The sequence below is a fragment of the Lithobates pipiens genome, unplaced genomic scaffold, assembly GCF_037356315.1.
Source record: "Lithobates pipiens isolate NorthernLeopardFrog02 unplaced genomic scaffold, aLitPip1_a1.2 Scaffold_8, whole genome shotgun sequence".
NCBI lineage: Eukaryota > Metazoa > Chordata > Amphibia > Anura > Ranidae > Lithobates > Lithobates pipiens.
The window spans coordinates 506542242-506562737 of record NW_027507903.1 but is presented as its reverse complement, the minus strand read 5'-3'; the positions used below and the strand labels follow the sequence as shown (position 1 = coordinate 506562737).

At 42.3% G+C, this 20496-nt stretch overlaps 1 protein-coding gene across 10 annotated transcripts in view; it reads right to left on the bottom strand.

Moving 5' to 3' along the window:
* BICD1 (BICD cargo adaptor 1) overlaps positions 1 to 20496 on the bottom strand; it is a 320755-nt gene that overhangs the window by 133699 nt on the left and 166560 nt on the right. For all 10 annotated transcript variants that reach the window (XM_077469313.1, XM_077469304.1, XM_077469306.1 and 7 more), the window contains exon 2: positions 16380 to 16592. In XM_077469313.1, the coding sequence (XP_077325439.1) occupies positions 16380 to 16592 (213 nt within the window). The remainder of the gene's footprint in view (positions 1 to 16379; positions 16593 to 20496) is intronic.

The window sequence follows — 20496 nt, the reverse complement described above, 5'->3', positions numbered from 1 at the left end:
AATCTCCCTCGACAGGGAGGACCCAGTAGGACCCAGATACAGTTCTCTTTCCTGTCCTACAATTTCCAGTTTGCCAAAAAGGTAAAGCTAAAATGTATTTTTTTATTTAATTTATTAAAGATTGTAAGCTCTAACGAGCAGGGCCCTCTGATCCCTCCTGTAGTGATTTGTATTGTAAATGTACTGTCTGCCCTCATATTGTAAAGCGATGCGCAAACTATTGGCGCTATATAAATCCTGAATAATAATAATAATAATAATAATAATTACCAGTATTTATATATTGCCAACTATTTATGCAGCACTTTACATATATAATTGGATTTGGGGATCAGACAGGGTACACGTTGCTCACGTTCCAGAACTGGATATAAAGAATATTGAGATGGGATAACAAACACTGGGGCCATTAAAATAGATTGTGCATTGACATCAGTCTCTGCCCTCAAGGAGCTTACAATCCAAGCTTCTTAACTCACATTCATACATACACATACTAGATTTAGCTGATTTAGACAGGTGCCAATTAACCTAGCAGCATGTCTTTGGAGTGTAGGAGGAAACCAGAATACCCAGAGGAAACCCATGCAAGCACAGGGAGAACATACAAACTCCATGCAGGTAGTGTTGTTGTTGTTGGGATGTGAACTATATGGTTAACACATCTTTCAGGCAGAAGTTCTTACCACTAAGCCTCTGTGCTGCCACAACACATAATAATAAAAATAATATATTTTTTTCTTTAGAGTGGACATCAAAAGCCTTATACCCCATAAGCAGACCTTCCTTTTTACTACAAGTTCTGCTGTAAAAAATATATTATTCTTTGACATGCACACAACTTTGTTACAAAGTCAGGTCAACCACTGTTTCATTTTAAAAACATCCCAGATCTGACGAATACTTTCGTTCTGGCTGGAGAACACAAAACATTGAATGCTGTCATCCTTACTTCTCATTAACAAAAAAAAGTCTCATTAACATTCACCACATGGAGAAATACATCACTATGTTTTTTTGTTAATTAGTGAAAGAAATGACTTACACTTGGCTTATCACGTTCCCACAGGAATGTCTGTGGCTGCAGGGAGAAATCCCACTGCACTATATAAATATGTGGAGAAGATGGTGCTAAAAAATTAAATGTGTCTCCAACTCAAACATGTATTACAGAAGAGCACTAGTGGGGATAAAAATAGCCAGCAAACATATTGGGTTGTGTGCACATCTTCTGTGGGCTTCTTAGAACAATCTATTATACTGTACACTATGCGGTTCCATCCAATCGCAGTCCCTCCCTTAGCCACAAGAGAAACAGGCCCTTCCACTGTGAACTGGAATTAACAAACTCTGCTGCATACCTACTGACAAATAAAAAAAACATTTTGTGGCTTTGTATATGCTGTCTACGGTTTTTATCTGGTCACTTCTGTCCCAAAGGAAAATGTCAATTTTGTAAATAAGAAAAAAACTGCTAGAACCATTTTGTATTTTTTTCGCATTATCTATTAAAAAAAATGATTCTTAACAGAAGCTTGTCTGATTGGTTCTCGTCTTTTAGAGTTTAAGTAGAGTTTTAAGTAGAATTCCAGGCATGGTCTGCTTTGTCCTTAGATTTTTGTCAGTAGGCTGAGATTTCCTGCAACCATGAGTTGGGGTAGCACATGTGTGAAACTTTTGGCACCCTAGCCACGTACAGGACCCCGAAAACCATTCACCGCATTCAGGCTTTCTAGGGGTGTAAAATGGTGATTTCACTTCCTCACTACCTATCACAGTTTTGGAGGCCCTGAAATGTCAAGATAGCACAACATCCCCAAATGACCCCATTTTGGAATGTAGACACCCCAATGTATTTGCCAAGATGCATGTTGAGCATTTTGCAGCTCTCATTTGTTGGGGGGGGGGGGGATGTGCTATCTTGACATTTCATGACCTCCGAAACCATAATAGGTAGTGAGGAGTGAAATCAAAAATGTATGCCCTTAGAAATTCTGAAGGCATTAATTGGTTTTCGGGGTCTTGTATGCAGCTAGACTGCCAAAAAGTCTCACACATGAGGTATCCTCATACTCAGGAGAGGCAGAAGAATGTATTTTGGGGTGTAATTCCACATATACCTATGGCATGTGTGAGCAATATATAATCTCAGTGACAACTTTGTGCAAAAAAAAAATGTATTGTCATTTTTCAATCGCTTGTGACAAAAAATTAAAATATTCAATGGGCTCAACATGCCTCTCAGCAAATTCCTAGGGGTGTCTACTTTCCAAAAATGGGTAATTTGGAAGAGTTTTGTACTGCCCTGCCATTTTAGCACCTCAAGAAATGAGATAGTCAGTCATAAACTAAAAGCTGCGTAAATTCCAGTAAATGTACCATAGTTTGTAGGCGCTATAACTTTTGCACAAACCAATAAATATTCGCTTATTGAAATTTTCTTTTACCCAAGACATATATGACTAAAATTGAGTTTATGGGGGTTTTTTTTATAACAAAAAAAGTAGAAAGTATAATTTTTTTCACAATGTTCAGTATTTTTTCCTTTATATTGCAAAAAATAAAAATCCCAGAGGCAATCAAATACCATCAAAAGAAAGCTCTATTTGTGGGGAAAAAGGGCCACAAATTTCGTTTGGGTATGGTATTGCATGACCACGCAATTACCAGTTAAAACAGCGTAGTACGAAATTGTAAAACGTGCTCTGGTCATTAAGGGGGTAAGTCCTTCTGGGGCAGAAATGGTTTAAAGGGGGTGTTGGAAGACAACATGGTTTAATATCATATTTATGGAGTTTTCTTTCTGGTAAATACAACCAGGTGACTTAAGTTGGAAGTTGAAAGTTGACCCAGCAGGGTGTCGATTCATGCCCCACGTAGGGGGTATGGGAACAAAAGCTTGGCTTCTGACCAACTAGTGTAATAAGATTGAAATCCTTGATTAACACTCTGCAAGCAAGCTTCAAAGAGAGCAACAGCTGCCAGGATGATTGAGGAGTTGGACTGCATAAGATCAAAGGGCTAAAAGTCACTGAAGATGACTTGGATCACATAGCAATGATACATGGACAAATGCTGCCCCTAGAGGCAATACAGCAGGACAGACAGAAATATAATATATTGAGGACTGCCTCATAAACTGCCTTCAGAAACCTAGATGGGCAATGGGGGTTGGGTCTGGATGGTGTATGATCGGATTTTAACAGTGCACACTGAAGGGAAACTGGCCATTTATGCTCTCTTGGCTCTATCTTGCTTCTATTAGCCCCATGGCTCTCTCTTGTCATTTTAAACCCAGCTGATGAGAAAATATCTAGAGGACAACCTGACGTAATGTATCATTAATGTTTTTGTATTTTAGATGCTCTGTAATATTTTCCTATAGTAGTTTTATGTCAGCATTCACTATTTTCTTGGGAAATAAATAAGACGCTGTATTGAGCAGTGTGGTTATTTTTCATTGCTAACCTTATATTATTTTACTATCAACAGTAACATTGTTCAGAGTTTAAATAGACTAGCTAACTATAGGAATAGACATATCCATAATCCAAATCCATAACCACCAGGGTAATATTTATTTCAAGATTTATTTCAGGGGGTTTTGTGTTGCTTTATTGGACTAAATACCAGTGCACAGGTTTTTTTTTTATATTAAGTTTATTCCAATAAAAGTCAGAGGACAATCCAAAAAATAGCCCATGTCTTTCATGGGTCCAAGAGTGCCTCTTCATCAGGGCTTGATTGACAACAATCCGAATAGACTAGAAGTGAACTCTAGTTTAAAGTATAAGGTCACCTTTACAGAAAATCTGCAAGGTGACCTTACACTGGACCCACCTTACAGATTTTCTGTAAAAGTGAATTTACACTTTAATGTTATTTTTTTCCAGTGTGATTGCAAGTGTAGGCCTTATGAACAGCTGGTTTGGCAGCAACCAAAGTATTTATCAACACTGTTTAGACACAAGATACCAAGTAATATTGTTACTTTTGTATGTACTCTGTTTCATTTATCTGCAAATGAAAGGGACAGGCCTTGGGGGCAAATGGAATCACCAAAATCTAAAAAAAGTGTTCCTTTAACCACTCATTTACTCTTATGCCGCGTACATACGTAGCGGACTACCCGGTGGACTTCCCGCCGGACTGTCCCCTGGACTTTCCGAACGGGCTACTTGCCCACACACGGCACTTTTTCAGCGGACTAATACGGCGTACTAAGTCCGCCGGACTATCCGCCGTACTTTTGAAATGAACTGATTAGCCCACACACGCGGAGGAAAGTCTGCTCATTTTGAGCGCGTCTCCATGTAGGCGGGGCCCGCGAAGGAGACGTCGCTGGCCCTGCCACCTGGTATGGACTTAAAGGGGAACCCCAACGCCGAAAAAATCGGAGTGGGGGTCCCCCCCAGGTCCAAATCAGACCCTTGTCCGAGCACGCTACCGGGCCGGCCAGGAAAGGGGGGGGGACGAGCGAGCGCCCCCCTCCTGAGCCGTACCAGGCCGCGTGCCCTCAACATGTGGGGGTGCCTTGGGGAAAAGGGGCCGCGCGGCCCCCCCACCCCAAAGCACCTTGTCCCCATGTTGATGAGGACAAGGGCCTCTTCCCGACAACCCTGGCCGTTGGTTGTCGGGGTCTGCGGGCGGGGGGCTTATTGGAATCCGGGAGCCCCTTTTAATAAGGGGGCCCCCGGATACCGGCCCCCCACCCTATGTGAATGAGTATGGGGTACAATGTACCCCTACCCATTCACCTGTGGAAAAAAGTAAAAATAAAACACAACACACAAGGGTTAAAATAGTTTATTGCACAGCTCCGGGGGTCTTCCGTCTTCGAGGGTCTTCTCGCCGGACTCCTCCACTATCTTCTTCTAGCTCTTTTGCTAGCGGAGGAGTCCAGCTTTCTTCTTCGCCGCCACCCTCTTCTTTCGACTTCGAGGGTCTTGTCCTCCTCTTCGGTTCTTCTTGCCGCTGTCGCCGCCTTCTGTTCTTCTCTTCAGATGTTGCCTCGTCGCTCTCTCTGCTCACAATGACGGGGACAAGGCGTGCAGTGACTTATATAGGGACATCACCGGATGATGTCCCCGCCTATTATGATGTCACAGTCCCAGCATCCTCTGGGACTGTGACACCATAATGGGCGGGGACATCATCCGGTGATGTCCCTATATAAGTCGCGTCGCGTCCGTGCCATTGTGAGCGGAGGATGTGACAAGGCAACATCTTAAGAGAAGAACCGAAGACGGCGAAAGCGGCGACAGAAGAACGGGCCACCGGCTGTAAAAGAGCTAGAAGAAGGCGTGGTGGCATGGCAAGAAGAACCGAAGAGGGGGACAAGACCCCCGAAGAGGGGACAAGACCCCCGAAGTCGGAAGAAGAGGGCGGCGGCGAGGAAGAAAGCTGGACTCCTCCGCTAGCAAAAGAGCTAGAAGAAGATAGTGGAGGAGTCCGGCGAGAAGACCTCCGAGGACGGAAGACCCCCGGAGCTGTGCAATAAACTATTTTAACCCTTGTGTGTTGTGTTTTTTTTACTTTTTTTTTACAGGTGAATGGGTAGGGGTACATTGTACCCCATACTCATTCACATAGGGTGGGGGGCTGGTATCCGGGGGCCCCCTTATTAAAGAGGGCTCCCGGATTCCGATAAGCCCCCCGCAAGCAGACCCCGACAACCAACTTCCAGGGTTGTATGGAAGAGGCCCTTGTCCTCATCAACATGGGGACAAGGTGCATTGGGGTGATGGGGCCACGCGGACCCCCCTTCCCCAAGGCACCCACCCATGTTGAGGGCACGTGGCCTGGTACGGCTCAGGAGGGGGGGGTGCTCGCTCGTCCCCCCCTTTTCCTGGCTGGCCGGGTAGCGTGCTCGGACAAGGGTCTGATGTGGACCTGGGGGGACCCCCACGCTGATTTTTTCGGCGTTGGGGTTCCCCTTTAAGTCCATACCAGGTGACGGGGCCAGCGACGCTTCCTTCGCTGGCCCCATCTACCTGGAGACACGCTCAAAATGAGCGGACTTTTCTCCGCGCGGGAAAAGTCCGCTCATTTCAAAAGTACGGAGGACTGGCATACCAACGGCCGGATTGTCTGCCGAAATGCGAGTCCGGCGGGAAGATTGGAGTGCAAAAATACTTTCTAAGTCCGCCGTACTTTCGGGTAAAAAAAGTCAGCCGGAGGCTACACACGGGGGCATTGTCCGGCGGACTTGAGTTTGCCTGACTTTTCCACCCGATTGCTTGATTGTGTGTACGCGGCATTATGCCGTGTACACACGATCAGACATTGATTGGACATTCCGACAACAAAACCCATGGATTTTTTCCGACAAATGTGGGCTCAGACTTGTCTTGCATACACACGGTCACAAAAAGAACGCGGTGATGTACAACACATACGATGAGACGAGAAAAATAAAGTTCAATAGCCAGTGCTACTCTTCTGCTTGATTCCGAGCATGTGTCGAACTTTGTATGTCGGAGTTGTGTACACACGATCAGAATTTCCGACAACGGATTTTGTTGTTGGAAAATTTGAGAACCAGATCTCAAATTTTGTGCGAAGGAAATTTCGATGGAAAATGTCCGATTGAGCCTACACACGATCGGAATTTCCAACAAAAAGCTCCAATCAAACATTTTCCGTTGGATCGTGTGTACGGGGCATAAATCTACTCTAATCAGCCCTCATTAACTCCTTCAGTCCCTTCCCCCCATCAATTGTCATTTTCCTGCTGATATTTTTTGTCAATTTCTGCTTTTCTAACCATTAATAATTAAATGTGTTTCATTTTTATTTTTTGGTTCTTTTTTTTAGTATTAAATTAACAAAAAATGGCAAAAAGGCCCATATTTAATTTGAATGAACTTTGCAATACTTTGTACCAGAATCATAATTTTAGTGTCATTTTATACAGTGTAATTGGATTTTGATATTAATCTATAAGTTTCATATTATTGATATTAATTAAAGTATACACTATTATTAATATTATTGTTATAGTTACTGTAATTCAGTAAGTCAGCTAGATTTGAACTTGCAGAGCTATTCAAATTAGCAGTTGGAATTTGGATGAACTCACTACTTCATATCATGTACATTTTTATGACCTGAAAATACTTTACCAATTGGAAGGGTGTCCTTCACAGAGATTAATTAAAGTCCATGTACTATGTCTGTAGTAAATAGAGATAAGGCTACCGAAGAACTACCTGTGTTTACCACACACGTCTGTACTTGTACTGAAACTAGCACAGAACTTTCTTGAATTTGGCTGGAAATTTTATAAGTCTATTAAAAATATAACAGAAAATATACAGTCTGATTAATAAATAACCCAAATGTTAAAGCAGCGCTGATAATGGATCAGTGTCCAACTACACAATCACGTGATAAATACACTATGATGATGTATCAAGCAGAGTCTATGAAAGTGGGTGATCCTAGGTTTTCACCACGTGCAGCACTCTTCACCCCAATGGGGTTCAAACTCACCGAACAGATGAAAAAGTTAATCCTTAATAACAGATTTTTCTTTCAGACTCCCATCATCAAGTCAGAGGGCAGGTAAAAGATGTACTCCAAAGGGGTACATAAAAACACAGGAATGCAGAAACATAGCGTAATCCTGCTTTATTAAGAAATCCCCCAAATACAATCCACCCCGCTCACATTACACGTACAATAGAGTATTTGTTAGTAGAACATTAATAACGAGTATCTAATCACTGCTTAGCCTGGTTCTTGGAACCGCCTGTGTTGCATACACAGCATCCTTGATCACTTCCAGGTAAGGAACAGCCGCCGGTGAAGTGCACTCGTCACTTCTGGTTATGTTGTTGTAGCCATGCACTGACACGTTTTGTCACTTCCTGACTTCAAGAGAGGGCGCCCAAATACTCTAATGTACATGTAATGTGATCGGGGTGGGTTGTATTTGGGGAATTTCTTAATAAAGCAGGTTTACGCTATGTTTCTGCATTCCTGTGTTTTTATGAACCCCTTTGGAGTACATTTTTTACCTGCCTGCTGACTTGATGATGGGAGTCTGATTGAAAGAAAAAGCTGTTATTAACGCTTAACTTTTTCATCTGTTCAGTGAGTTTGAACTCCATTGGGGTGAAGAGTGCTGCATGTGGTGAAAACTGGGAGTTGGTGTAAGGTGCACATACAATCCACTGCCTAGGATCACCCACTTTCATAGACTCTTCAAATTCAAATTCGTCCAAACGTTTTTTATTAAAGAAAGATCACATTACAAAACAGCAGGGCTGCTGATAGGGGGACCACCAATCCTCATGTAGGGGACCCAGGCAGACACAAGGGGCCTGAACAGCAGGGGGAATCAGTGTGGTCAGGCGGAGGGGCAATTACAGAAGGATGACCTGTGCAGCTCTCTGCAGCAGCTGAAAGCTGGTTCCTCCTCCCCACCGGCTTTCAGCTGCTGCAGGGAGAGACACAGACACAGGGCATTGTTCCTGTAACTGCTTCCCCAACACCGACCCCCCCCCCCCTGTTCTGCCTGCTTATGAAACCTCCCCCCCATGTGCCCCCCTGTCACTGTGCCTAGTAGCCAATAGGTTTGGTCTCGTAATTTGATCTGAGCATGCGTGGCACTTTGTCCGATCGGAATTCTCTACAAACGATCAGACTTTGTCCGATCAGATCATGTTGTCGCAAAATTTTATATCCAGCTCTCAAACTTTGTTGGTCGGACATTCCGACAGAAAAAGTCAGATGGAGCCTACACACAGTCAGATTATCCCACAACACGGTTCGATCAGACATTTTCCGTCGGAATGTCCGACCGTGTGTACGGGGGCTTAGCCTCACATGCACAAATATTTTCCAGCTTGCAGGACCACAATCTAGGTGCCAACAGATTGAGAGGAATTATCACTGGGTTTAATTGACTAAGCAATTAACTATTTAACTGCCACCAACTACTTTTTATCGAGAAGTAGTGAACATTCACAAGATTTGCTAATATTTTTTTATATTTACTTTAGAATAAACATCTGTAACACAAACTGTCACCCCTAAACATCTGTAACACACACTGTCACCCCAGACAAGTATATTCAGAGACAGGGAATCTTTAAGTTTTAGTGCACTTAATAATGAAAAGGTAAAACAAAAAAAGGTGCAAATAAAATATTTACAGAAAAAGGTGTTAAAAGAAGCCAAGAGACAATAATGCAACAGAGAAAAAAAAATTGAGGGAGAGAATATTTAACAATGTCTTGGTTCAGCAGAATTCCATCAATAAGTAGGTGACATAGTGGCTGTCATACGACTTGACAGGTGTTCCCTGGTTTGATGTTAAAATGAGAGCTGTCAACTGAAACGGCAGCCCCCTTTTCTTGTCGGTGAGGGGGATGTTAACAGAAATGATCTGACTAATTAAGCAGCTGAGGAGGCCATTCTCTACAAACAGATTTATACCGATATTAATCTCTTCAAATATGTACAGGTTGCATTCTGGAAACTTAGATTATTGTCCAAAATTTTATGTCCAGAGATACTAATTATGGGGTCTCTTGGATAGGCTTGTCACCCAGGAAGTAGGAGACTGCTATCTCACCTTTTGTATACTAAAGCTTAGTCATGTATGACCTTGATTTGTTCGGTATGATTTTCTGCATTGAAAAATATACTTAATATTAATGTGTCTTGGTCCTGTCTGATTTTAGAAGTTGTGTGTAGATTTTTTGAAATTGTGAGTGAGACAGAGGTCTCTGAAAGGTCGCTGCAGGCCTGACTGGCTACACAATACCCTTTAGCATTAGGCAGAACATTTTAGGGCATACTGTGTATTTCTAATGGATTTGATTGCCCTAAAAAACATCTCTGACAGAACTGAAGTGACTGTTTTACGATAGGTCAATCCCAATCCCCCTCAGAGGGAAGTGATAATCTGTAGATGTTTATGGTTAGCAAACACTGCCAGATCCCCTGCCAGATCCTCAATTAGATATTTACAGCTCTGGTAAATGCCTGTGTACCAGTTTCTGTTGTCCCTAAGTCGAGATAACAGACTCTTTGAAATTCCAGACACATGCAGAAATGTGACTTAAGTTAAAAGGCTATGGACTTAAAAGCTATGTACTCCTAAGAATTCTCTGCTGCAAAGTGTCCCTGTTCTCCAAAATCCAAAACCGTCATGGCTGACTTATTATTCCTGAACAACATGGCCATCAGAAATGGCTTTTCCTGTGGCCAGTACATGATATCATTACAATCAGTAACAGGTGAGTGCCCACTTTGAGCACCCAAACTTAAAAAAGGCCCTATCAAATTAAAAACAAAACAAAAGCCCACTTTTTTTTAAAGTAAGCCTTGCAATTAGAAGAAAAAAAGTGGTTCAATCTCAGATAAAGGGCTTATCAACATAAAACCAATATATTCAGGGAAGGTAAGGACAGCTGCTAAAAGTGACAGCTTACCTCAAATAAACCACACAGAAAAAAAGTATAAAAATGCACGCAATAACAGCAACAACAAAAAGGAAGCACTCATTTCATTCAAATATTGAATATTTGAATGGCTGAGTGGTGCTCAGCCTGACTCCATTTTGTACCACGAATGGGAGAGCAAGTCCCCATTCTACTGCTGGAACACAGCGCTGTATACTGTATATAGCTGATGCTATATACAGTTTATACAGTGCTCACAGTGGGCATATTTGTTAGTGAAGGTAATAGATAGTTTTGGAGCAGCTTGGTCCAGACAAACTATTTTTAAATGACAGAAAGCTGGATTCTGCAGCAGAGCGTGGCCCCAAAGATACACATATTCAGACTGTACCCTATATGGTCAACTGAATGATATCTACCACTTTTCAAGGAGTAGATGAAAGCAAAAAAAGTCAAATAAAACAATTACAAACCGTATTTTTGTCTGCTTATGATTAGTCCTAGACTAACACCTTAACGTTTATCAGTTCAGTGGGAGCCGAACGTCATGTACAATAGTGGTATTATTTCTGCTATTACACATGGCAGTTTCCGACTTTCAATGGTTGTTAAAGAGAAACTGCAGTCTGCTCACATAATTTATAATAAAAACATCTTTGCCATCCTGAAGCTGCCCTCCAACCACTTTGCATATTTTTTATATATACTGTGATTCTGTACTTGCCAAATATGCTGCAAAAATCTCCCTCCGCTGAGTCTGGCTGCAACCATTTTAACTGTGGGCTGCTGCCTGTTCCCTTCTTGGATTTACACAGATGCACACCTCCAGCTCTGCAGGCCTGCGCCTCTTATTGGCCCTCTTATGACTCATCCCCCCTCCATTCCTGGCAAACTCTCACGAGAGTGAGAGAGAGCTGTGCATGATGTCATAAGCCTAGGCATTTTATCAGACAAGAAACAGGAAATGGGTTGTTTAAGGTATCTACTGAAAGAAAAAAAAATGTTTACTATCCAAAGTTAAAACAACAAGGGCAGAGGATTTAATAGAAGGAAAAATTAAAAAATGACTGGAGTTCTGCTTTAACCACTTAAGCCCCGGACCATTTTGCAGCTAAAGGACCAAACCTCTTTTTGCGATTTGGCACTGCGTCGCTTTAACTGACAATTGCACAGTCGTGCGACGTGGCTCCCAAACAAAATTGGCGTCCTTTCTTCCCCACAAATAGAGCTTTCTTTTGGTGGTATTTGATCACCTCTGCGTTTTTTATTTTTTGCGCTATAAACAAAAATAGAGCGACAATTTTGAAAAAAATGCAATTTTTTTTACTTTTTGCTATAATAAATATTCCCCCAAAATATATATAAAAAAAAAATTTTCCTCAGTTTAGGCCGATACGTATTCTTCTACATATTTTTGGTAAAAAAAATTGCAATAAGCGTTTATTGGTTGGTTTGCGCAAAAGTTATAGCGTCTACAAAATAAGGGATAGTTTTATGGCATTTTTATTAATATTTTTTTTTTACTAGTAATGGCGGCGATCAGCGATTTTTATTGTGACTGCAACATTATGGCGGACACGTCGGACAATTTTGATACATTTTTGGGACCATTGGCATTAATACAGCGATCAGTGCAATTAAAAATGCACTGATTACTGTAAAAATGTCACTGGCAGTGAAGGGGTTAACCACTAGGGGGCAGTGTAGGGGTTAAGTGTGTGTGTGTTTTTTTTACTATGGAGGCATGGCTTGGCGTGTGACGTCACTGATCGCCTTTCCCTATGACAGGAAACAGACGATCGGTGACAAGCTCACTAGGAAGTACGAGGAGAGGCTTGTTTACACTTACCTCTCCCCGTTCTTCAGCTCTGTGACCCGATCGCGGGTCACCGGCAGTGATCGGGTCCGCAGGTCCCGCGGCCACAGTCACGGAGCTCAGGACCGGGTCGCGGGTGCGCTGCTGGCGGCGCACGACCCACAACTGGGCACTTAAAGGGCAACGTACCTGTACGTGCTTCTGCCCAGCCGTGCCATTCTGCCGACCTATATATCGACGTGAGGTGGTCCTTAAGTGGTTAAGGACCCTGGTGGGTGCAGGCACCGGTGAGTCCCTAACAACCATTGATGTCACTGGCCCTGGCAGCCGAGGAGGCCATTCTCTACAAACAGTTTTATACCGATATTAATCTCTTCAAATATGTATAGGTTGCATTCTGGAAACTGGTAGATTATTGTCCAGAATTTCATGTCCAGAGATACTAATTATGGGGTCTCTTGGATAGGCCTGTCACCCAGGAAGTAGGAGACTGCTATCTCACCTTTTGTACACTAAAGCTTAGTCATGTATGACCTTGATTTGTTCAGTATGATATTCTGCATTGAAATATATACTTAATATTAATGTGTCTTGGTCCTGTCTGATTTTAGTAATTGTATGTAGATTTTTTTGAAATTGTGAGTGAGGCAGAAGTTGCTGCAGGTCTGACTGGCTACATGATACCCTTTAGCATTAGGCATAACATTTTAGGCCATACCGTGTATTCCTAATGGATTTGATTGCAAAAAATTTTTTTTGCTTTAAGGACCCTGGTGGGTGCAGGCACCGGTGAATCCCTAACAACCACTAATGTCACTGGCCCCATTCACTTACATGGCCAGCAATCCACAGTCTTGTAAGTAAAGGGGTGGCATACTTTAATTTAAAAAATGGGTGGGGTTTTCCTCATTCATCCCAGGCTCTTTGAGTCTGGCATGATTTTAAATGGGTACTCCATGCAAAAAAAAAAAGTGTGAGGTCCCCAGGAAATTCCTCACTAGACCATTCAAGTCTGATACAGATTTTAAAGGGGATCTTGTGCAAAAAAAGGAATGCTTGTGTTCTGTAACCTAATTTAAGCATGCAGCCTGGCTGGCCAGGCCCCTTCTTAACCACACCTGGCTATATTTCCTCAACATGGGGGGGGGGACCTTGGCAAAGCACCTTTTTCCCATATTGATGAAGGCGCAGACCCAGACAACCACTGTCCAGACCCACACAATTTATTTTAGTTTTATGCCCCATACACACGGTCAGATTTTCCGACGGAAAATGTGCGATCGGATCATGTTGTTGGAAAATCCAACCGTGTGTGGGCTCCATCTGACTTTTTCCGTCAGATTTTCCGGTGTACAAAGTTTGAGAGCAGGATCTAAAACTTTCCGACAACAAAATCCGATTGCATAAATTCCGATCGTATGTAGACAATTCCGACGGACAAAGTGCCATGCATGCTCAGAGTAAACTAAGAGACGAAAGCTATTGGCTACTGGCCCGTTTATAGTCCCGACATACGTGTTTGATGTCACCTCGTTCAGAACAATTGGATTTTCTGACAACTTTGTGCGACCGTGTGTATGCAACACAAGTTTTGACCAAAATCCGTTGTAAAAAATCAGACGCATTTTGTGGTTGGAATGTCCGACCATGTGTATGGGGCATAAGAGTAAAGAAGGGTTAAAATCATATCAGGTTATTTTTTGCTGCTTGTGTCCCACTGGGGAGATTTTTCTTCAATCCCTCTCCTGAAGACACAGCAAAAAATTAGGGGAAAGCTTTTCATAAAATAGATTTCCCATCTTAGAGAGCAGTCATGGAATCACATGTTACAATTAGAGGATTTTTCCCCACCACTTGCTCTGGTGACAACTCAATATTTTTAACAAATATTTTTAACAAATAGAGGGGTACACTTTTCCAGCAGGGACACAGCAATAAAAATGTGACAATGATACTCTTCGCTACAATATCCATATCGAAAATGTTCATACACTTTAACCTTAAGTGGGCCTGATATCTGTTGCCACCACTGATTATAGATAAACTGTATATGGTTTACCAACAACGGAGAAAGTTGAATGGCTGAAGGGAAATTTTCACAGACAGAGGGGAAGTTACCTGTGATGTCATAAAGGAATAGTTCATGAATGAACCAGGTGAAGGTGACAGAACCCAGGGCTCAGTGTCAGTGGCTGCACGTACACAATCCCAGCATTTGCCAACATAAGTGCATTGCTGTCATTCTGAAGCTTAACAGCGGATTTAACCATTACAAAGAATGAGTTAGACTCTGTCTGACCCTGTGGTGACTTTGTGCCCACAATCTCCCTGCACCCCTGCACTTCCCTACAATAACAGAGGAGGCTTGTACGGCTATGCTCCTGTCAGATATGAAAAAATAATACAAATGTGTATTCCTTTAAAAATAATGAAATATATTTACATATTGCTAACATAAGTACTTGAATCTTTCTTGAGATCAGCTTCTCAATTTTACCAGCACAGCACCACTAAGACGGGAAGACAAAGGTATGGGTCCTTATCTCTATCTTCCTTTCAGTGGAGATCGCATGACCAATTACCCAGGTTTTGTGGTTATGTGAGCAGCACTGGGAGGAACCTGGAGCTGCATCTTATTCAGGAAAGATAATTATTTAATTTCTTCTGCTACTAATTTCATATCTATTACAGCAACACTGCTAAGCATATCGATACTTTATGTACTTTTTTATATATAATTTCTACATAATTAAATGTATTTATTATTGCATAATTACATTTATTTTGTAAAGTGCAAGCAAAGTATGTACTTGTATCAGTGCAAGCAAAGTATGTACTTGTATCAGTGCAAGCAAAGTATGTACTTGTATCAGTGCAAGCAAAGTATGTACTTGTATCAGTGCAAGCAAAGTATGTACTTGTATCAGTGCAAGCAAAGTATGTACTTGAGCTGCAAAGCTCAGGCTGAGGGGGGGAAGCAGCACAAGGATTTAATCAGTTGTGCTGCAGTGCCCATGTGCTAACAATGAACATGCTGATAGCAGTTGAAAGCAGAGTGGTGGAGATATGCTTTCATCATTCAGCTTCTCCTCCTCTTTTCACTATCCAATCACAGGCTGTTGGAGGAACAAGTCATGTAAGTGTGACTGAACAGCAGCAGAGAAAAATTAAGTCTCCTTCCATATCAAATTGGATGGTGCTGTGTGGCAGATAGCCATGTAAATCTCAGAATTGGATAGACAGAAGTACAAATGCTTTTGGCTTTGTGGTAAGTATTTCACCTGTATATTTAGCTGTTTGCCCGGAGTTCCGTTTTAAAGCAATAATGCTGATTGCAATGTAAGCTAGCTTAGTATATGACGTATATTCAAAATATGGCCCAGAAAATGAGTATGAACTAGTGTGAAAATCATATTACAAGTTATTCTTGGCCACTTTTAAATCAGTTAAAATCAATTAGAGAGTACTCAATAAATCTCCAGTATTCCCCTTTAAGCATTGGATTAATATAATGTGTGTGAAGTTCTGAGACGCAGATATCCTGCACCACTTAAGACTTTTTAAAAGTATTGATTTGCAGCACATTAGGATGAAATGACATTTGAATTACCAGGTCGTGGTCTTGTGCCAGTACGTCTGTTTATCTGACATTATTGGTTTTGTAGTGCAGATTTGAAAATAAGGGTATAAAAGACATAACTCAATGCTGCTCTTTATTAATACAACAAATATTTTGGATATTTTCAATACAAGCAATGTAGGTACCTGGATCTGACCTGGTATAAGCTTTTTTGCAGGCCTTGTATGGTAGGGCTAACGTGTGAGAGGGAGAAGCAATGCAAGAAGCCACTCAGTTCAGGTGCTGACAAAAATGATGCTGGCAATCTCAGGTTAGAGGAGGGACAAGACCTGTGTTTATAAATTGCAGCCCAAAAAATCAGGCCTCCTGTCAGGCAAGGCTGTGCTACATAACAGAGCTGCATAACCCTCAGAACTGGATAAACAGAGGAACAAATTCTTTGAAAGGGAAGTAGCTTGCATATACTGTATGTATTTCATCTGTGTATTTAGCTGATTGCCTAGAGTTTTGCTTTAAAGGGAAATATTTTTTGGGATATGTACAGTACAAAGAGTAAAGGGATTCTAACCTCTTTTAAGTCTTGGACCAGAGCAGTAAGACGCTCATTTTCGCCCTGGACATTGCCGATGATCGTTTTACTCTGTCGCACATCAATCTGCATCTCCAATATCCTGCCCAGGTAATATTCTTCTTTCGTCGCTGACTCCTGTAATAGGGTCTCCTCTCGGGTCTCTCCATCTTCAGCAACTTTGCGGTGGACGGTGAAGGACTGTCCAAAGGCCTGAGAAAAGAACAGACAACTGATTATCAGAATTTTTTTTTAAGTACAAATGTTTCAGTTTGATCGTACCTCAACCTGAAGTGTATCTTGAGAAAAAAATTATAACGTCAGAACTGAAATAATATATTGTATCTCTTAAAATATGATGCCCATGTTATGTCTATGCAATGTAGGGCTGGTGTGTCTTTTCCTCTAAACTCCTTGAACGCCTGGTTTACAACCAACTGAGTGACCACCTCATTAAGAATAACCTTCTTGATCCCCTTCAGTCTGGATTTTGCCCTCAACACTCCACAGAAACTGCTCTTTTAAAATTCACAAATGACCTACTAACTGCAAAAACCAAAGGACACTATTCTGTACTCCTGCTTCTGGACCTTTCAGCTGCCTTTGACACAGTTGACCACCCCCTCCTCAAAAAAAAACTTTACTCCCTCGGTCTCCATGACTGTGCTCTTCAGTGGCTCTTATCCTACCTATCCCAACGCACCTTCAGTGTCACTTACAATTCTATTTCCTCCACTCCTCTTCCCTTCTCTGTCAGGGTCCCCCAAGGTTTTGATCTTGGACCTCTTTTATTTTCCATCCACACTTCTTTCCTGGGTCAGCTGATAGCCTCTTGCGGCTTTCAATATAATTTCTACGCTGACGACACACAAATCTATCTCTCTACCCCTCAACTCACTCCATCAGTCTTCTCACGCATCACTAACTTACTAGCAGACATATCTGTATGGATGTCACACCACTTCCTCAAACTCAACTTGTCCAAAACCAAGCTTATATTTCCTCCCCCACATGCCTCTTCCCCTGACTTATCTGACAAGAGCAATGGTACAACCATCCACCGATCCCCACATGTCAGTGTGCTAGGTGTTATCCTGGACTCTGAACTCTCCTTTCGGCCCCACATCCAATCACTTTCCAAAGCTTGCCGCCTCAACCTCCGCAACATCTCTAAACTACGTACCTTTCTAACCAATGAAACCACAAAGCTCCTGATTCACTCCCTGGTTATCTCAAGCCTTGACTACTGCAACTCCCTCCTCATTGGATTATCTTTAATTAGACTATCCCCCCTTCAGTCCATCATGAATGCTGCTTCCAGACTCATCCACCTTACAAACAGCTCAGATTCTGCTACCCCTCTCTACCAATCCCTCCATTGGCTGCCACTCGCCCAACCAACTCAATTCAAAATACTAACAATAAGTTACAAAGCCATCCACAACTCTGCCCCCAGCTACATGACTAGCCTAGTCTCAAAATACCAACCTAATGGCCCTCTTTGTTCCTCCCAAGACCTTATGCTCTCTAGCTCCCTCATCACCTCCTCCCATATCCACCTCCAGGACTTCTTTCAAGCCCTTCCCATCCTACTGTCTGCCCTAATGTTGTAAAGTGCTGCGTAAACTGTTGCCGCTATATAAATCCTGCATAATAATAAAAATAATAATTAAAAAAGTCTTCACCTAACAAACTACCTTGAGCACATGTTGGGGTGGCATAGGCTGGTTTTGTTTTGATAAAGTGGATTTCTTTGATTAAGTGGGACAGTCTAGCTCAGCCTCATCTGAACATCTCTTTTCTGTCTCTTCACAGTTAATCTATGAATCTATGTTGCTGCTTTTCAAAAGTACCTACAACTGAAACTAACTGATTACTAGCACAGTGCCCTATAGTAAACTATGCTGCTTTGTTCGCCTCTGTAGCCCTGTCCATATTAATGTGATGTTTATTTCGTTTTTTATTGTCTTACCTAAATAATGTGCTGATCTTTATCTTTACAACTCTGTCCTCTTGCTCCTCTTGTAGTCTGATTGTGGTGTGAAAAGTTTGTTCAGCTAGCCATGTGTCTTTTAATAAGTCCTGATTGATTAATTAGCAAATACCACCCCTACCCATCACAGTATAATGTTAGACCACCTTTACAAGTGAGGCACATACCAGAGGGGGCACATACTGGAATGGCATAGGCTGGTGTTCTTTCAATAATGTAGGTTTCTTTGATTAAGTGGGCACTTCCACTCTGCACTTGGCCAAATTGGACCCAATTAGCTATCTTCCCTCCCGGTGTCATGTGACTCAGTGTTTCAAGATCTCAGGTGTGAATGGGGAGCAGGTGTGTTAAATGTGGTGTTATCGCTCTCACTCTCTCATACTGGACACTGGAAGTTCAACATGGCACCTCATGGCAAAGAACTCTCTGAGGATCTGAATAAAATAATTGCTGCTCTACATAAAGATGACCTAGGCTATAAGAAGATTGCCAAGACCCTGAAACTGAGCTTCAGCATGGTGGCAAAGACCACACAGTGGTTTAACAGGACAGGTCCCACTCAGAACAGGCCTCGCCATGGTCGACAAAAGAAGTTGAGTGCGCATGCTCAGAGTCATATCCAGATGTTGTCTTTGGGAAATAGATGTATGAGTGCTGCCAGCATTGCTGCAGAGGTCGAAGGGGTGGGGGGGGTCAGCCTGTCAGTGCTCAGACCATACACCGCACACTGCATCAAATTGGTCTGCATGGCTATCATCCCAAAAGGAAGCCTTTTCTAAAGATGATGCACAAGAAAAATAAATGTATTTGGTTCAGATGGAGTCAAGCGTGAGGTGGCAACCAGGTGAGGAGTACAAATACAAGTGTGTCTTGCCTACAGTCAAGCATGGTGGTGGGAGTATCATGGTCTGGGGCTGCATGAGTGCTGCTGTCACTGGGGAGCTACAGTTCATTGAGGGAACCATGAATGCCAACATGTACTGTGACAAACTCATCCCCTACCTTCGAAGACTGGGTCGCAGGGCAGTATTCCAACATGATTACGACCCCAAACACACCTCCAAGACAACCACTGCTTTGGTAAACAAGCTAAGGGTAAAGGTGATGGACAGGCCAAGCATGTCTCCAGACCTAAACCCTATCGAGTATCTGTAGGGCATCCTCAAACGCAAGGTGAAGGAACGCAAAGTCTCTAACATCCATCAGCTCCGTGATGTCATCATGGAGGAGTGGAAGAGGACTCCAGTGGCAACCTGTGAAGCTCTGGTGAACTCGATGCCCAAGAGGGTTGGAAAATAATGACCACACAAAATATTGACACTTTGGGCCCAATTTGGAGATTTTCACTTAGGGGTGTACTCACTTTTGTTGCCACCAGTTTAGACATTAATGGCTGTGTGTTGAGTTATTTTGAGGGGACAGCAAACTTACACTGTTATACAAGCTATACACTCACTACTTTATATTGTAGCAAAGTGTAATTTCTTCAGTGTTGTCACATCAAAAGATGGAATAAAATATTTACAAAAATGTGAGGGGTGTACTCACTTTTGTGAGATACTGTATATATATATATTGTGGTCTTATCTGGACTCACTCTCTCAGATCCAGTGGACGGAAGTGAGGTGGAGGTGGCATCCTTCTATCCTTAAAAAACACTTTTCAAGTTCTTCACTCACCTCCCTCTCTGTCCCTCTCCTCATTTGAGGCACACAGTATTGTCTATTTTCTCCAGTTTCTTTAAAATCCGCTGTGATTTACTGGCCTCCTGCACCAGTATTAACCTTTCTTGATGATTTCTTTGCCTGGCTACCCTACTTTCCCTCTTCTACAATTTCCACAATTATTCTTGCTGGCTTTAACATCCCTGGTAATACTGTCACTCCTGCTACTTATAAACTCAGTCTAACTTTAACTTTTAACCTGAGGCAATGGACACATGCTTCAACTCACTTTGGTGGTAACACCGTCGACCTTGTATTCTCCTGCCCATGTACTACATGCAACTTCTCCAACAAAACTTTTCCTCTCTCTGATCAATTAGTTATTAGTTTCAATCTCTCCCTGTCTTTCATATTCTAATAGTTACCCGTAGAAACCTTTGCCACTTTAACCCTTCTCTTC